The 20324-nt window shown below is 43.2% G+C and overlaps 1 protein-coding gene across 1 annotated transcript in view; it reads left to right on the top strand.

The window, feature by feature from the left end:
* LOC134583288 (matrix metalloproteinase-18-like) overlaps positions 1 to 20324 on the top strand; it is a 278369-nt gene that overhangs the window by 103691 nt on the left and 154354 nt on the right. Inside the window, exon 4 of the mRNA XM_063440166.1 lies at positions 16144 to 16375. Coding sequence (XP_063296236.1) covers positions 16144 to 16375 — 232 coding nt within the window. The remainder of the gene's footprint in view (positions 1 to 16143; positions 16376 to 20324) is intronic.

The raw sequence follows: 20324 nt of genomic DNA, 5'->3' as shown, positions 1-20324 counted from the left end.
GTCAAGGGGTTCATCGCTCCTCAGAGTGTCGATATCTGCAGTTAAGGCAAGGTAGTCTGCTACCTGTCGGTCGAGTCGTTCTCTGAGGGTGGATCCCGAAGGGCTGTGGCGATGCGTAGGACTTAAAAAGCTCCGCATGTCCTCCATCAACAACACGTCTTTAAAGCGTCCTGTCCTTGCCGGCATGGTCATGGGAGGAGGAGGATTACTTTCACCTCTTCCCTTGTTAGATTCCCATTGTGCTGTGACATCACCCTTATACGCTGTGTAAAGCATACTTTTTAATTTATTTTGCAAATGCTGCATCCTTTCCGACTTGTTGTAATTTGGTAACATTTCAGCCACTTTCTGCTTATACCGGGGGTCTAGTAGCGTGGACACCCAGTACAGGTCATTCTCCTTCAGCCTTTTTATACGAGGGTCCTTCAACAGACACGACAGCATGAAAGACCCCATTTGCACAAGGTTGGATGCCGAGCTACTCATTTCCCGTTCCTCCTCCTCAGTGATCTCAATGAAGGTATGTTCTTCCACCCAGCCACGTACAACACCACGGGTACCAGATAGGTGACAACTAGCACCCTGGGATGCCTGTTGTGGTTGGTCTTCCTCCTCCTCCTCAAAGCCACATTCCTCCTCTGACTCCTCTTCGTCACAATCCTCTTCCAGCGTTGCCGCAGGTCCAGCAAGCAATGCTGATAAGGCTGTTTCTGGTGGTGATGGTGACCACAACTCTTCCTCTTCCTCTTCACGCTCATCTAAGGCCTGATCCAGCACTCTTCGCAGGGCACACTCCAGGAAGAAAACAAATGGTATGATGTCGCTGATGGTGCCTTCGGTGCGACTGACTAGGTTTGTCACCTCCTCAAAAGGACGCATGAGCCTACAGGTATTGCGCATGAGCGTCCAGTAACGTGGCAAAAAAATTCCCAGCTCCCCAGAGGCTGTCCTAGCACCCCGGTCATACAAATATTCATTATCGACTTTTTCTTGTTGGAGCAGGCGGTCGAACATTAGGAGTGTTGAATTCCAACGTTTCGGGCTGTCGCAAATCAAGCACCTCACTGGCATGTTGTTTCACCGCTGGATATCTGTAAAGTGCGCCATGGCCATGTAGGAACGCCTGAAATGGCCACACACCTTCCTGGCCTGCTTCAGGACGACCTGTAAACCTGTGTACTTATGCACAAAGCGTTGTACGATCAGATTACACACATGTGCCATGCACGGCACATGTGTCAACTTGCCGAACTTCAATGCCGCCAACAAATTTGTTCCGTTGTCACAAACCACTTTGCCGATATCCAGTTGCTGCGGAGTCAGCCACTTTTCCACCTGTGCGTTCAGGGTGGACAGGAGTGCTTGTCCGGTGTGACTCTCTGCTTTCAAGCAAGTCAAACCCAAGACGGCGTGACACTGCCGTATCCGGGATGTGGAATAGTACCTGGGGAGCTGGGGGGATGCCGTTGATGTGGAGCAAGACGCAGCAGCAGAAGAGGACTCAGCCGAGGAGGTTATGGAAGAGGATGGAGTAGGAGGAGTAGAGGAGGTGTCAGCAGGCCTGCCTGCAAGTCGTGGCGGTGTCACCAACTCCTCTGCAGAGCCACGCATTCCATGCTTGGCAGCCGTCAGCAGGTTTACCCAATGCGCAGTGTAGGTGATATACCTGCCCTGACCATGCTTTGCAGACCAGGTATCAGTGGTCAGATGGACCCTTGCCCCAACACTGTGTGCCTGACATGCCATTACTTCCTTTTGCACAATCGAGTACAGGTTGGGGATTGCCTTTTGTGCAAAGAAATTTCGGCCGGGTACCTTCCACTGCGGTGTCCCAATAGCAACAAATTTTTTGAATGCCTCAGACTCCACCAGCTTGTATGGTAAAAACTGGCGGGCTAGGGGGGCGTGTCCTAACTACTGAAGCGAGAAGTCGCCATGCGTCTCACATCAAAGCCTCCAACAAACTCCACGCTCCCTCCATATTGGGGCAACGCCGAGGTTCCAACATTTGTCCCTGGAAACCTAGCCGGGACATCATGCACAACTTGAATGGAAAACGGGACTAACAGGTCAACCCTGCTTACGGAGACTCTCAGGTCATTGATCGTGTCAAGAGGAGGGGAACAACTTCAAAAATATATTCCTGTCAAATTCTTTAAAAAAACGTGCAAACGTGAATCCTGAATGTACAGAAAGTACAGTGCTTAATAGTATTGGTGTACTAATTTCCAGTATATCTATAAATGTATTACATATTTTCTGATTTTAATTGATATGTGTACCTTTCGTATGCCCATGTGAAACGTTTTACCATTTAAGGCCCGAGTAGGGTCATTTAAACAGATCATACCTCGAGTGCAGAGTGCGTTTAATCCGACTCGTTAATGTTAGTTATTCACTAAGCTTAGTGAAAACATAGTTGGCTTAAAGATGTTTTCGATTTAAGTTCTTGTGCCCCACAGTACAAATTAACATTCAAATTACAATTCATGACAGATCACACAAGTGAATAGCCCTGCCAATGTCATCTCAGAATTTTTTTGTTATCTAAGAAGAAATAAAAATGCATATCAACGAAAAATGCTGGCGGGCTAATAGTTCGGACAAGCCAACTGTCAGACGCTGGGCAAGGGGGTGACTTTGTGACATTGGCTTCTTACGCTCAAACATGTCCTTGACAGACACCTGACTGTGGGCAGATGAGCGGGAACTGCTCAAGGCGAGAGACGGAGTGGCGGAGGGTTGAGAGGGGGCAAGGATGACAGCAGTGGTTGACGTGGCTGAAGATGCTGGACCATGAGGAGGATGGCGGCTTTGAGTTTGTGTGCTGCTTGTACTCATGTGTTGATCCCATAGGCGTTTGTGATGTGCGATCATGTGCCTACGCAAAGCAGTTGTACCTAGGTGGGTGTTGGACTTCCCACGACTCAGTTTATTTTGGCACAGGTTGCAAATGGCATCGCTGTTGTCACAGGCAGACACACAAAAAAAATGCCACACTGCTGAGCTCTGCAATGACGGCATTCTGGTGGTAGACACAGTATGTGTTGATTGGCGTGCTGTCGGGCTGACCCCAGGTGCCGATGCATGCTGTCTGACTATGCCAATAGCTCCTTGCGACGACCTCCCCCTGCTTCCAACTCGTCTCCTCCTCCTCTCTGTCTCCCCATCTGAACTTTCCCCCTGTTCTTCTTCTCTTCTAGCAGGCACCCACGTGACATCCATGGACACATCGTCATCATCAACCGCTTCACTTGTATCTGATAACTCAGCAAAGGAAGCAGCAGCGGGTACAACATCATCATCATCACACCGTACGTCCATGTGTGTAATGCTGCCTGCCTGAGACATAGACCAGATATGAGTGGCACTGTGCAGTGGCAGAGGTCTGCAGAGTACATGCTGTAGGCCTGACACACCCGCTTGAAGACAACTAACTGCTATTCCATCTATAACAGTGAAAAAAGTTTTTTCTTTGTAAAGGCACGCTATTGTGACACCAGATATGAGTGGCAATGTGCACTGGCAGAGGTCTGCAGAGTACACGCTGTAGGCCTGACACACCCGCTTGAAGACAACTAACTGCTATTCAATCTATAACAGTGAAAAAAGTTTTTGGGTTTTAAATGCACGCTATTGTGACACCAGATATGAGTGGCAAATTACACTTGCTGAGGTTGGCAGTGCACACGCTGAAGGCCTGACACCCGCTTTAAGGACACTGACTGCTATTAGCTTACACTGAAAAACTTTTTTTCTTTGTAAAAGCACGCTATACAGAAACCAGATATGAGTGGCAATGTGTAATGGCAGAGGTCTGCAGAGTACACGCTGTAGGCCTGACACACCCGCTTGAAGACAAGTAACTGCTATTCAATCTATAACAGTGAAAAAAGGTTTTTTGGTTTTAAATGTCAAGATTAAGCTATTGTGACACCAGATATGAGTGGCAACTGGCAAAGTACACTGGCAGAGGTCTGTAGAGCACACGCTGAAGGCCTGACACACCCGCTTTAAGGACACTGACTGCTATTAGCTTACACTGAAAAACTTTTTTTCTTTGTAAAAGCACGCTATAGAGACACCAGATATGAGTGGCAACTGGCAAAGAACACTGGCAGAGGTCTGCAGAGCACACGCTAAGGCCTGACACACCCGCTTTAAGGACACTGACTGCTATTAGCTTACACTGAAAAACTTTTTCTCTTTGTAAAAGCACGCTATAGAGACACCAGATATGAGTGGCAACTGGAAAAGTACACTGGCAGAGGTCTGCAGAGCACACGCTGAAGGCCTGACACACCCGCTTTAAGGACACTGACTGCTTTTAGCTTACACTGAAAAACTTTTTTTCTTTGTAAAAGCACGCTATACAGAAACCAGATATGAGTGGCAATGTGCAATGGCAGAGGTCTGCAGAGTACACGCTGTAGGCCTGACACACCCGCTTGAAGACAAGTAACTGCTATTCAATCTATAACAGTGAAAAAGGTTTTTTGGTTTTAAATGTCAAGATTAAGCTATTGTGACACCAGATATGAGTGGCAACTGGCAAAGTACACTGGCAGAGGTCTGCAGAGCACACGCTGAAGGCCTGACACACCCGCTATAAGGACACTGACTGCTATTAGCTTACACTGAAAAACTTTTTTTCTTTGTAAAAGCACGCTATAGAGACACCAGATATGAGTGGCAACTGGAAAAGTACACTGGCAGAGGTCTGCAGAGCACACGCTGAAGGCCTGACACACCCGCTCTAAGGTCACTGACTGCTCTTAGCTTACACTGAAAAACTTTTTTTCTTTGTAAAAGCACGCTATAGAGACACCAGATATGAGTGGCAACTGGAAAAGTACACTGGCAGAGGTCTGCAGAGCACACGCTGAAGGCCTGACACACCCGCTTTAAGGACACTGACTGCTATTAGCTTACACTGAAAAACTTTTTTTCTTTGTAAAAGCATGCTATACAGAAACCAGATATGAGTGGCAATGTGCAATGGCAGAGGTCTGCAGAGTACACGCTGTAGGCCTGACACACCCGCTTGAAGACAAGTAACTGCTATTCAATCTATAACAGTGAAAAAGGTTTTTTGGTTTTAAATGTCAAGATTAAGCTATTGTGACACCAGATATGAGTGGCAACTGGAAAAGTACACTGGCAGAGGTCTGTAGAGCACACGCTGAAGGCCTGACACACCCGCTTTAAGGACACTGACTGCTATTAGCTTACACTGAAAAACTTTTTTCTTTGTAAAAGCACGCTATAGAGACACCAGATATGAGTGGCAACTGGAAAAGTACACTGGCAGAGGTCCGCAGAGCACACGCTGAAGGCCTGACACACCCGCTCTAAGGTCACTGACTGCTTTTAGCTTACACTGAAAAACTTTTTTTCTTTGTAAAAGCACGCTATAGAGACACCAAATATGAGTGGCAACTGGAAAAGTACACTGGCAGAGGTCTGCAGAGCACACGCTGAAGGCCTGACACACCCGCTTTAAGGACACTGACTGCTATTAGCTTACACTGAAAAAAATTTTTCTTTGTAAAAGCACGCTATAGAGTCACCAGATATGAGTGGCAACTGGCAAAGAACACTGGCAGAGGTCTGCAGAGCACACGCTAAGGCCTGACACACGCGCTTTAAGGACACTGACTGCTTTTAGCTTACACTGAAAAACTTTTTTTCTTTGTAAAAGCACGCTATACAGAAACCAGATATGAGTGGCAATGTGCAATGGCAGAGGTCTGCAGAGCACACGCTGTAGGCCTGACACACCCGCTTGAAGACAAGTAACTGCTATTCAATCTATAACAGTGAAAAAGGTTTTTTGGTTTTAAATGTCAAGATTAAGCTATTGTGACACCAGATATGAGTGGCAACTGGCAAAGTACACTGGCAGAGGTCTGCAGAGCACACGCTGAAGGCCTGGCACACCCGATTTAAGGACACTGACTGCTATTAGCTTACACTGAAAAACTTTTTTTCTTTGTAAAAGCACGCTATAGAGACACCAGATATGAGTGGCAACTGGCAAAGAACACTGGCAGAGGTCTGCAGAGCACACGCTAAGGCCTGACACACCCGCTTTAAGGACACTGACTGCTATTAGCTTACACTGAAAAACTTTTTTTCTTTGTAAAAGCACGCTATAGAGACACCAGATATGAGTGGCAACTGGAAAAGTACACTGGCAGAGGTCTGCAGAGCACACGCTGAAGGCCTGACACACCCGCTTTAAGGACACTGACTGCTTTTAGCTTACACTGAAAAACTTTTTTTCTTTGTAAAAGCACGCTATAGAGACACCAGATATGAGTGGCAACTGGAAAAGTACACTGGCAGAGGTCTGCAGAGCACACGCTGAAGGCCTGGCACACCCGCTTTAAGGACACTGACTGCTTTTAGCTTACACTGAAAAACTTTTTTTCTTTGTAAAAGCACGCTATACAGAAACCAGATATGAGTGGCAATGTGCAATGGCAGAGGTCTGCAGAGCACACGCTGTAGGCCTGACACACCCGCTTTAAGGACACTGACTGCTTTTAGCTTACGCTGAAAAACTTTTTTTCTTTGTAAAAGCACGCTATACAGAAACCAGATATGAGTGGCAATGTGCAATGGCAGAGGTCTGCAGAGTACACGCTGTAGGCCTGACACACCCGCTTGAAGACAAGTAACTGCTATTCAATCTATAACAGTGAAAAAGGTTTTTTGGTTTTAAATGTCAAGATTAAGCTATTGTGACACCAGATATGAGTGGCAACTGGCAAAGAACACTGGCAGAGGTCTGCAGAGCACACGCTAAGGCCTGACACACCCGCTTTAAGGACACTGACTGCTATTAGCTTACACTGAAAAACTTTTTTTCTTTGTAAAAGCACGCTTAGAGACACCAGATATGAGTGGCAACTGGAAAAGTACACTGGCAGAGGTCTGCAGAGCACATGCTGAAGGCCTGACACACCCGCTTTAAGGACACTGACTGCTTTTAGCTTACACTGAAAAACTTTTTTTTCTTTGTAAAAGCACGCTATAGAGACACCAGATATGAGTGGCAATGTGCAATGGCAGAGGTCTGCAGAGCACACGCTGAAGGCCTGACACCCAGACGCTTGCAGACAACTAACTGCTATTCAATCTATTACAGTGAAAAAATTTTTTTTCTTTTTAAATGTCAAGCTTAAGCTATTGTGACACCAGATATGAGTGGTGGCGCTGGGCAAATGGGCACAGTATCCACTGTGAGCCTGACACAGAAGCTGACATACAACTAACTGCTCTTCAATCTATTAGAGTGAAAAAACATTTTTCTTTTTAAATGTCAAGCTTAAGCTATTGTGACACCAGATATGAGTGGTGGCACTGGGAAAATGGGCACAGTATCCACTGTGAGCCTGACACAGAAGCTGGCAGGCAACTAACTGCTCTTCAATCTATTAAAGTGAAATTTTTTTTATTTTTAAATGTCAAGCTTAAGCTATTGTGACACCAGATATGAGTGGTGGCACTGGGCAAATGGGCACAGTATCCACTGAGCCAGACACAGAAGCTGACAGACAACTAACTGCTCTTCAATCTATTACAGTGAAAACATTTTTTTTCTTTTTAAATGTCAAGCTTAAGCTATTGTGACACCAGATATGAGTGGTGGCACTGGGCAAATGGGCACAGTATCCACTGAGCCAGACACAGAAGCTGGCAGACAGCTAACTGCTATTCAATCTATTACAGTGAAAAAAAAATATTTTTAAATGTCAAGCTTAAGCTATTGTGAAACCAGATATGAGTGGTGGCACTGGGCAAATGGGCACAGTATCCACTGAGCCTGACACAGAAGCTGGCAGACAACTAACTGCTCTTCAATCTATTACAGTGACATTTTTTTTTCTTTTTAATTGTCAAGCTTAAGTTATTGTGACACCAGATATGAGTGGTGGCATTGGGCAAATGGGCACAGTATCCACTGAGCCTGACACAGAAGCTGGCAGGCAGGCAACTGCAATTACATTACACAGAAAAAAAAGAAAGCAGACTGATGTTCTAGCCCTAAAAAGGGCTTTTTGGGGTGCTGTTCTTACAGCAGAGATCAGTTGAGTCCTTCAGCACTGTAGTGGACACTGAATACCCTAGCCTAGCTATCAATTTCCCTATCTAATGAACGCTACACTTTCCCTCCTCTCACTAAGCATGCAGCTTCAGAATAAATCTAAAATGGATGCTGGGAGGGAGGTGGGAGGGTGTGGAAGGGAGGGTCTGCTGCTAATTTGCTGGAATGTGTCTGCTGACCGTGAGGCACAGGGTCAAAGTTTGCTCAATGATGATGAATAGAGGGCGTATCGAACCGCCCATGTGTTTGCCCGCGGCGGCGAACGCCAACACGCTATGTTCGCCAGGAACTATTCGCCGGCAAACAGTTCGGTACATCACTACTGTCTGACTGTGCCACTAGCTCCTTGCGACGACCTCCCCCTGCTTCCAACTCGTCTCCTCCTCCTCCTCTCTGTCTCCCCATCTGAACTTTCGCCCTGTTCTTCTTCTTGCCGAGCGGGCACACACGTGACATCCATGGACGCATCGTCATCATCAACCGCTTCACTTGTATCTGACAACTCAGCAAAGGAAGCAGCAGCGGGTACAACATCATCATCATCACACCGTACGTCCATGTGTGTAATGATGCCTGAGACATATCCCTGTTATCTACATCCTCTGGCAATAATGGTTGCGCATCACTCATTTCTTCAAACAGATGTGTAAATAACTCCTCTGACATACCAAGTGAAGTAGCTGTAGTGCTAGTGTTGGTGGTGGCGGCAGGCGGGTGAATGGTATCTTGAGAGGTGCCCGAAGCTAAGCTGGAGGAGGATGGTGCGTCAAGGTTCTCGAGTGGAAGCTGTAGAAGATTGGGTGTCCTGTGTTAACCAGTCAACTATTTCCTCAGAACTTTATAAGTTCAGGGTACGTGGCCTCTGTAAACTGGGCATAATTCTAGGGCAAAAGGGAATCACAGCACCATGACCACGATGGTCCCTGCGGGATGGCCTGCCTCTGCCTGTCATTTCTTTTTGGATTAGTGGTACTATGCGTGCAAGCTACTGTGAGACCAGATATGAGTGGCACTGTGCAGTGGCGGAGGTTGGCAGAGTACACGCTGTAGGCCTGACACACCCGCTTGAAGACAACTAACGGCTATTCAATCGATAACAGTGAAAAAAGTTTTTTGGTTTTAAATGCACACTATTGTGACACCAGATATTAGTGGCAATGTGCACTGGCAGAGGTTGGCAGAGTACACGCTGTAGGCCTGACACACCCGCTTGAAGACAAGTAACTGCTATTCAATCTATAACAGTGAAAAAGGTTTTTTGGTTTTAAATGCACGCTATTGTGACACCAGATATTAGTGGCAATGTGCACTGGCAGAGGTTGGCAGAGTACACGCTGTTGGCCTGACACACAGACGCTTGCAGACAACTAACTGCTATTCAATCTATAACAGTGAAAAAAGGTTTTTGTTTTTAAATGCACACTATTGTGACACCAGATATGAGTGGTGGCACTGGGCAAGTGGGCACAGTATCCACTGTGAGCCTGACACACAGACGCTTGCAGACAACTAACTGCTATTCAATCTATTACAGTGAAAAAAAGTTTGTGGGTTTTTAAATGCACGCTATTGTGCCACTAGATATGAGTGGCACTGTGCACACTGGCAGAGTACACGCTGTTGGCCTGACACACAGACGCTTGCAGACAACTAAGTGCTAATTAATCTATGACAGTGAAAACATTTTTTTGTTTTTAAATGCAAGCTATTGTGACACCAGATATGAGTGGTGGCACTGGGCAAGTGGGCACAGTATCCACTGTGAGCCTGACACACAGACGCTTGCAGACAATTAACTGCTATTCAATCTATTACAGTGAAATAAAAGTTGGCTGGAACGTGTCTGCTGACTGTGTGGCACAGGGTCAAGGTTTAGTCAATGATGATGAATAGGGGCGGATCGAACCGCGCATGTTTTCGCCCGCCGTGGCGAACGCGAACACGCTATGTTCGCCAGGAACTATTTGCCAGCGAACAGTTCGGTGCACCACTAGTGTCAATATGTCTGTCAGTGTATGAGTCAGCATGTCAGTATGCCTGTGTGTGTGTATATAATGTGTTGTACTATAAAGATAGCAACAAATATCCAGGAGCTAACTAATAAATAAAATAAAAAAAAAAAATAAGATAAGTATGTAGTGGAAATGGGACTTGGTCTCAGATAACACACTTTGGTATTAAGATATAGATGTGCAATGTCAAAAATGACAAAAATGATTCCAGGGATAACTGTGGCATGGATATCCTTAACCCAGGAAACAGGAATATCCCAGGGCTAATATAACCTTTTGCCAAATATTATACTTCCATCAAATATAAAAAGTGAAAGATATAATAGCCAGATGGCATAAAAATACTTAAATTACACTGACTGCTATCCCGCAAGTCAGATATTAATGATAATCAGGCAGAACCAGTACAAAGAGCTGGTTGCTATAAGCAATATGAAAAATATTGTTAAAAACATCTGAGAATGTAAAAGTCAAATTTATTTCAAAATAAGAAAATAAAGTTAAAAATAAGTCCACAGTAAAAGCACCAGTCCATTAACCCCTTAAGGACCAAACTTCTGGAATAAAAGGGAATCGTGACATGTCACACATGTCATGTGTCCTTAAGGGGTTAAAGGTAAAAAATACACAATACCCTTATTTACAGGCACGGATGGATATGGATGTTCTGCACAATTCAATATCCAAATTCTGATCGCCGGTGAGGACGGCTTGCGTACCACAGTGTGTTCCACCTCGAGCCTCACTTCACTTGGATCAGCTTCTGTCCTCCAGGACCGTGTGGGAAAGACCTCTCCTCCAGCACCATTTGGGAAAGACCTCTCCTCCAGGAGAGCGTATCAGGAACAAGCTCTTAAAAGAGCTAAGTGATTAAAGCTCAAGGGAGTATGCAGAGCATAGCAATCCCCAGTGTGATATAGCAGTTCCCTCCAATCACGAGACAACACTACGTGTTGAGGGTCAAGAAGATCTGTCTGTACTGGCACATACAGCCTCTTTTATTCACATTCTACAAACATAGTGCCCACATGGTTTTGAAGAACAACCAATCAACACATTACAACACAGCTAACACTCCCATTCATTACATCAGAAATTCTCCCCTCTGCCTGTGATACAATTATCTCAACACAATAGACTAACTTAATTATCACAGGCATGAAAAAAAAGTATTATAAAACATATCACATGCAATAACCCCATAAAAAAAAAAATATATCCTCAGAACCGGGGGATCTGGGTGAACCACATATCCAAAAGTTTGGAAGATACGGTTTAATGCAGATTCCGCAGAACATATACAGGCTATATGAAAAATAATTACTGTTAAATGTGTCCCCTGTTCTGTAGTTTAAAACTGCTGAACAATGTCTTTGTGCACCAAATACCGGCGAGATGGCACCGTGTAGAAAATTCAAATCAGTGTCTGTGAGTTAAAATGGCCGCCATCCATTGTTCTCACCATGTGCTTCAGCCATTGTTCTCAAAATGTGCCTCTGATACATGAAATGGTGGCCACCTAGTAACTCCAGTTTGTCTGGTAGTTTACCCAGCCGAACCCACAGATGAAACACATGGGGAACAGTGCAACAAATTAAGGGAATCATAAAAAAATATGGACAATAGTGATGCACCGAACTGTTCGCCAGTGAACATAGCGTGTTCGCGTTCGCCACGGCGGGCGAACACATGCGCGGTTCATTCTGCCCCTATTCGTCCCTGTGCCTCACAGTCAGCAGACACATTCCAGCCAATCAGCAGCAGTCCCTCCCTTCCAGACCTTCCCACCTCCTGTACAGCATCCATTTTAGATTAATTCTGAAGCTGCATTCTTAGATAGAGGAGGGAAGGTGTAGCTGCTGCTCATTTGATAGGGAAATGTATAGCTAGGATAGTGTATTCAGTGTCCACTACAGTCCTGAAGGAATCATCTGATCTCTGCTGTAAGGACAGCACCCCAAAAAGCCCTTTTTAGGGCTAGAACATCAGTCTGGTTTTTTTTTGTGTAATCTAATTGCAGTTGCCTGCCTGACAGCTTCTGTGTCAGGCTCACAGTGGATACTGTGCCCACTTGGCCAGTGCCACGTCTGCTGTCACAATAGCGTGCATTTAAAAACCCACAAACTTTGTTTTCACTGTAATAGATTGAATAGCAGTTAGTTGTCTGCAAGCGTCTGTGTGTCAGGCTCACAGTGGATACTGTGCCCACTTGCCCAGTGCCACCACTCATATCTGGTGTCACAATAACTTGCATTTAAATAAAAAAAATGTTTCACTGTAATAGATTAATTAGCAGTTAGTTGTCTGCAAGCATCTGTGTATCAGGCCAACAGCGTGTACTCTGCCAGTGTGCACAGTGCCACTCATATCTGGTGGCACAATAGCGTGCATTTAAAAACCCGCAAACTTTTTTTTCACTTTGTTGACCAAGAAGCCAGGGACGTTAATATTCAAGGTTTTGTTTCTAGCAGTTCCTCTGCAAACTGGCTAGGAGCGAGTTGGGAATATATCTTGAGGGATTCCTCTTCTAGTATAGTCCTCAGTTTATTGTTTTTATTATTTCTTAATGCTTCTGTGTAATTGCCTTAAATTTATAACTACTCAAAATTCAATGAAGCCTTGTCTGGTCTACATTCGCTCACCCGATTGTAGTACTCTTACAGGGTTATTCACTAAAGTGAGAATTAAAGAGAATTCAAAATTAATTTAAAATTTAAACACACACTGAATCCACTATACACACTATACATTCACTACACACAGACACTGCATCTACTACACACACAGCATTCACTACCCAAACACACACTCTGCATCTACTATACACAAACACACAAACAAACTTAATGAATTCACTACAACCACTGCATCCACTACATAGACACTGTATTTGAATTTTCTGGACCTGACGATCTCAATAGACAGCGGTAGGTCCATTCAGACAACTCTCTTTCAGAAACCTACAGCCTCAAATAGTCTCCTAATTTGGGACAGTTTTCATCCAAAACCATTAAAACAAGGGATACCCATCGGCCAATATTTAAGGGTACGCAGAAATTGCAGTACCCTTCAGGAATTTAAAATCCAAGCGAATATCCTTCGACAACAGTTCAAGGATAAAGGCTACCCTAATCAATCGGTGCTTGAAAAAAGCTTATAAGAGAGCTCTTGAGTCCGACAGAGAATCCCTGTTGACTACCAATACCTCCCCTACACCTTTAAATCCCCCTCCACGTATGATTGCAACGTATGATGCAGGGTGGGACAAAATTAAAATGGGAATTCAAAAATTCTGGCCCATTCTTACTAATGATATCCATCTTAAAATGATCCTGGGTCCAAATGTAGAAATAACGGCACGGAGAGGGAAAAATTTGAGAGACCTCTTAGTCCTCAGCCAGGGCTCGAGTCCTGCAGGAACGCGTGGGAACGGCGTTCCTGCACTTTTTTTAGAGCAGGAACGCCGTTCCTGTTTGTGGTCCTGCAGGCACTCAGGGGGCGGCAAAAAATGCCACCCCCAAATGCCCCCGTGTTCCCCCTGTCATGGGGGGCCAAAGAGGTGGCCTAATGGTCACCTGATGGACCCACCCGGCCGGCTCTTGTCTCACTGTCAGACGCGGCGAGGGAGCTGTGTTTTCTCTGCTCCCTCTCACCGCGCGCCGTTTGCTGATGCTGGGAGCCGGAATATGACGTCATTTCCGGCTCCCGGCATCAGTAGACATCCCGCGCGGCAAGAGGGAGCAGAGAGAACACAGCTCCCTTGCCACGTCTGACAGAGAGACAAGAGCCGGCCGCACTGGAGCCCCACTGGACCCCAGGGACAGGTCCACACCAGCTCTCCGGGTAGGGAGGCTGGGTGGACATTTTTAAATTTAAAAAAATATTTACAAATAATTTTTGTGTATATGTGTGTGTGTTGTGTGTCTGTGAGTGAGTGTGTCTGGGAGTGTATGTGTGTGTTGGTGTGTGTATGTGTATGTGTCTGGGGGTGTGTGTGTCTGGGAGTGTGTGTCTGACTTGTGCCCCCGTCTTTTGTTTATGTATATATATCTTTTGTCCTTTTCACTTCCCGTCTGTACATATTCCTCACTTAGTACTATTAAGTTTGAGTCATCTGTTTCTGCCGCAGTTATCCATCACTGGGGCAGCGATGACCATTGATTTTGTCATTATCAGTGTGTGTGTTTAGATTTAAATTAATAAAGGATCAATTTATTTAATTAATTTTTGATATTTTTTCTGACACAACTCAGGGACAGAACTGTTTTCTCGTTTCTCTGTACTTATGATTAAGCTACTGGGTTTTGGTTGGGTGTGAATTTTTCGGTTTAGGTAGATCCTCTTTAGGATTCAAGCTTTAGGGCTGAGTTAGTAATCTGACCCTCGGGTCTCCATATTTAGTTGCAGGCAGTTTGATATCCTGCTTTACTTAGACAAATCACGTTTGCTATTCAGCCTATTTTGTTTGTTCCTACTAACTTTATCTACCATACCACCTACTCTCTATGCAGGTTTTTGAGTTATAGGAGTTATTTTATTATTTTCTTTATTTTCTGTCCGGACGGACTTTTACTCCAATGTGTTTCTGTAGTCTATTTCTAACTAGGGCTATCTCTTATGCACATTGATGAGGTCTCCTGTAAACTAGATATTTGTCTAACTTCTCCAACGTTAAACCCTTCCCTGTTTCATACTGCTGGGAGTCTCCCAACCCTATACAGTATAGGTATATGCTGGAGTTATTCCCTCCAGACATCACTACAGAGCTGTATCTATCTGTTTAACTAATCCATATTAGATACTTTTGTATCTCTTTCTTTACAACTAGTTGTGTTTTTTGGTTTCGTAATGATCTCTCTGTCACTAGTCTACGGATACTTTATAATATGCCACTAATACCTAACTACTCTTTAGTAGCAGTCTGACATCGAGCAATATTATTACTTTTTTGCAAATTAGCCGTTACTTTTAACTACTAGTTCTATTTTCTATACACTATTACACTCACTACATCTCTTTGTTCCCCTAATGGGGGTATTAAAAATTAAAAATGTATTATTTTCTTTAGTTCTCTTTCTATGCTCTGTGATTGCACATCGGTTGCTTCACACTAATAAGGGTATAGAGACTGACTTGGGGATACTCCTCTTTAGTTTCTCTTCACTTTCTATACATACTCTTGGGTTATGCCCTACATACCCTGCAACCAATACACCAATACCAATACTGTGACTGATTTTTATTAATCGGTCACCTTGGCTGTATATTCTATTCTAAAATTAAATACAGCACTTTAAGCAGGTTTCACACAGTACCTTTTTCTCAGAGTCTCAGGCTTAACTGCCTCCTCTCTCCCAGCTGTTAGACTCTCTGATGTCTTCAGAGGCTAACCTTTTAAAACCCTAGTGCTGGTTAATTACATTCACCTGGTTGATAACATTTAAGGGGTGACTCCCACCAATTAACCCCATCATGCTGGGAATAGAGAGCGCTCCAATTTATTACTAACATAGAAAGCCTCTCTGACCTTGCCACAATATATATATATATATATATATATATATATATATTATTATTTATTATTATTTTATTATTTATATAGCGCCAACAAATTCCGTAGCGCTGTACAATATATATATATATATATATATATATATATATATATATATATCTTATCCTTAGAGTTGGATAACTATTTTTGATGCAAGCTTTGTTTCCATTTATTCATACATGATTCTTTTCCTTTCATATGAAAACTCTAAACTGTTGTATTGAAAAACTCAATAAAAACATTACCTGAAAAAAAACCAAAAAACTAATTTTCACAAGCTGTATTTAAAGTCGTTTCTAAACAATTTGAACAATTGTGGAATACATTTTATAACCATTATGTTTTACACCAACCTAATTGACATTTAGATATAAAATATAAAAAAAAATCTAAAAGTGATTAGACATTTTGGAAGTTGTCACTTCAACATTTGTGAATAAACAACTAATGTAGCCCTCTGTTTCTAGGTTTGGGAGAATGTGTCGCATCTAAATTTTATTGAAGTGGGTATTAGCCAAACAGCTGATATGGACATATTCTTTGTCTCTGGTCTGCATAACGATGGCTCTAAGAATGCTTTTGATGGTCCAGGTCGTGTTTTGGGCCATGCATTCATGCCTCCAATGAGTAAAAAGAAGGACATAGATGGGGACCTACATCTGGATAATGATGAGAAATGGACAATTAATGAGAAGAAAGGTAACTCCAACTAATGCTAATGTTTCTTTCAGCTGTTTTACAAAACTGTAGAATGTTTAGTTGGCAGTAATAAATCAACATTTCTACGATATAAAATAAATCAGTCAAAACAAAAACTCTGATACGGTAAAAAGAAACCCAACTAAGAAAACAAACTGGAATGTCCAAAGTAAAATTTAATCAGACTCCTTGGGGAAATGAAACAAGAGATATTTTCAGCATCTCTGAACAAAAGATAAATACATGAGAAAACAAATAAATGAAAATAAGATAAAAAGCAATTGTACAGTAGTGTTACCTAAATATGCAAAAGAGACAAATATTAATTTTAAAGACAAACAGAAAATATGAAAAACAAAAGTGGAAATTTAAATTAGATTTTTCAATACGCATGCTTATATGCAAGGAAGAAAAGTTCAATGTATGTGACAAAGTGTAGACTTACATGTTCATCTCAAATATGTAGATCAAAGATATAGCTGTAAACTATGCACTTTGACCTGAATTTTATATGGGTGCTAAATAGAACTCCCACCTTTTGGCCATATGGTTAGGACTGCTGTGAGATAATCAAATGCTACATTTGAATCTTTCCATTGATTAATTTAATTATATGTACCCCATAGAGAGCAAGTACCATATTTCAGTTTTTGTAATATCTTTAGCAGATATGGGCTACATTAAACAGTTTGCTATACATAAACAAACCATTGTATATGCCCTAACTACTTACTTGACGGGTTCAACAGCTACAAATTCATAGAAGACTAAATAAATAAAGCTGTCTAAGGATACCGCTTGACCATAGACTTCAAGATTGATACTTACAGAAAAACTCCAAGCACCATAACCACTACAGCGGGGGCAGGCAAATAAATTACCCAAGGCAGCTACGGAAGTAATTTTCATTTGTTTTTTTCATTGATGCCCACTCCTATTTCCTTATTAGTGGAGGAGTCTCATTGCTGTTAATGTAGTGCTTAGAATTTGTCTATGTTCTAAGTACTGATGCAGTCAGGAGCTGTACTATTTAGAGTATAAGCACAGCTACCTGCAGCTGTGCTACTTGCTGCTCATCATGCCTACACTACAGTTCCTGCTCTCACTCTATTCACAGAACAAGGGGAAATATATTAAAGTACAGATACTTGACCTGGGTTCCTGGCTGGCACTTTGGGGGGGGGGGGGGGTACCTGTTCTGGTGCTTCCCCCTGGATACAGCTTGTGGGTCCTGAGGGACAGGCTCTTCTGGCAAACTTTGTCATTACGCAGTATCGAAGTGTATTCAAACGTATTGGGCATGTAGGACGCAGGGAGATTTTCTCCCCAAATTGTGTCCATTTTTTTGAAAAATAAGGTATTAAATGATTTGAAAATATGATCCAAATCTACTAAATTAAGGGGGCCCTAAATCAGAATGGGGGGGGGGACCTAATGTCCTCCCCCCTGGCCCCCACCCCTGAGCGGTGGGTGGGGGCCCTACAGTAAAATAAGGGGGGGACCTAATGTCCTCCCCCCTGGCCCCCACCCCTGAGCGGTGGGTGGTGGCCCTAAATACTAATAAGGGGGGGACCTAATGTCCTCCTCCCTGGCCCCCACCCCTGAGCAGCGGGTGGGGGCCCTAAATACTAAAAAGGAGGGGGACCTGAGGTCCTCCCCCATGCCCCCCACCCCTGAGTGGCAGGTAGGGGCCCTAAATAAGGGGGGGGGGGGCTAATGTCCTCCCACCTGGCCCCCACCCCTGAGCGGCAGGTGGGAGCCCTAAATACCAATAGGGGGGACCTATTGTCCTCCCCCCCCCCCCGGCCCCCACTCCTGAGCGGCGGGTGGGGGCCCTAAAAACCTTAAGTAACCAATCAGAGTGTTATGAGTCAAATTACACAGCGTGGGAAAATTCCAAAGAACTTTCCCACGCTGTGTAAAATGACACAGAGCACTCTGATTGGTGGATTTCAAACCAAGTAGTGGCTTTTTTCTAGACAGTAAGCTTAGGGTTAACTAGGTCCTGGCTTTCATTGACGCATTGTAATCCTTTTTCACTCCAATTTTGGTTCTACTTTGTTAATTATAAGGGATAGAGTTCCATTATTTACTATTTCGTATTGGGGTGTCTGTTATATTATAGGATAGCCTTTATCTCGCCTGTTTAGGCTTATTAGGACCTAGTGTTTCTATCTACCCCTAACCTTGTTACCTACTGTCTTATTTATTTATGGTACCATCACTACTGCCATACCTCCATTATTCTTTCCATTCTATTTTTCTTTTGAGTCCTTATTTTAGGTTACCTCTATACTTATACTATATATTACTTTTCTGGGATGCCATTCAGTGACTATCTCTAGTTGTATACTATATACTCCATTATTTCACGTGCTCCCACTAACTATATATATTAAATTTAAGGTAATCTATTAGGCTCTGCCCAAGCTTTTTACTAGGTGTTAGTCGTCACTTGTTCTACACAACATTCCAGTGTTATTTATTATTTTCCAATAGGAAAGGTTTTTTTACCCTACGTGACACTTTACTTAGGAGTAGTGATGTACCGAACTGTTCGCTGGTGAATAGTTCCCGGCGAACATAGCATGTTCGCGTCCGCCACCGCGGGCGAACACATGCGGTGTTCGGTCCGCCCCCTATTCGTCATCATTGAGTAAACTTTGACCCTGTACCTCACAGTCAGCAGACACATTACAGACAATCAGCAGCACACCCTCCCTAGCAGACCACCTACTGGACAGCATCCATTTTAGATTAATTCGGAAGCTGCAACCATTTTTTTTTTTTTTTTTTTTTTTAAGTGCATATAAATGTTACAAGCAGATACTCCCCCCAGACACTCTGTATTACTGCAGATACTCCCTCCAGACACCCTGTGTTACTGCAGGTACTCCCCCCAGACACTGACACAGAGCAGAATAGGGACTGTTCCCCCTACATAGGGTCACTTGGCAGATATGGATTGACACCTATCCTAAGGATCCCTGATAAACACTGACACGGAGCCCTCCATGGGTGAAGATGGATTAATTTTTTTTTGCGCTCTGGTTTTTTATTTTATTTTTAAGTTCGACGGGTATGATGGCTTTTTATTTGGCCTTTTTTGGGGCTGAAAAATGAAGATTTTAGAAAAAAGAAGACCGTTTACAAGAGAAAGGGAAACCTATCAGTGAAATAGTAGGTAACAAGTAAATATATTATCAGACAATAATAAACAGCATAATAAAGGATAATGGAAATCAGGTTGGTTCAAAGTTAAGGTAGACAGTCTATTTAGTTTGGAGGATTTGTAAAGAAGTTACCAGATATGTGGATCAGAGTTTTCCAGCAGAGTTGCAATTAATAGGATGGTTAGTAAAGTCCAGGCAGGTTAGATCCAAATCAAATAAGGAATAATAGAAAACAAATTCCAGTTTGGATGAATCAGGATGTATCAAAGGAAATCAGAGTTGAGCAGGTTATCAGGAATCAGTTTGAGCCAGGAACAGATGTCTTGTCAGTATCAGACCATAAACAAGTATAAAAAAAAAACCCAGGTGCAGAACACAACTTCTTTCAATGTAAAGGCCATGTGATGAAGTGGATGTAGCCTTTTGTAGCAGATTTGGAAGATCATATGAGTGACTGAGGATTGACTAGTGGCTAGGGAGGCCACTAGAGGCAAAAAACAGGTATTGTAGTAATACAATAAAACAATATCATGGTTGTCAGGATAGGATCCTGACACATAGTCATGAACGTGGAAATCCAAGTAACGTACCATATACATCATCCCATAGTAGTAAATTGTAAATTACAATCTGATAACTGAATAACCATGTAAAACTCCAATGACAATTCCAGATCAATGGAAATACAATCATCAACGTAAACACAAAACATTAAGACATATAATGACACATATAATGACATATAAAGAAAATGGGTGGGCTAACGAAGCAGGGAG

This window comes from Pelobates fuscus, chromosome 13 (assembly GCF_036172605.1).
Source record: "Pelobates fuscus isolate aPelFus1 chromosome 13, aPelFus1.pri, whole genome shotgun sequence".
Classification (NCBI taxonomy): Eukaryota; Metazoa; Chordata; class Amphibia; order Anura; family Pelobatidae; genus Pelobates; species Pelobates fuscus.
The sequence above is the reverse complement of the archived record's forward strand: the minus strand, read 5'-3'. Positions and strand labels throughout refer to the sequence as shown.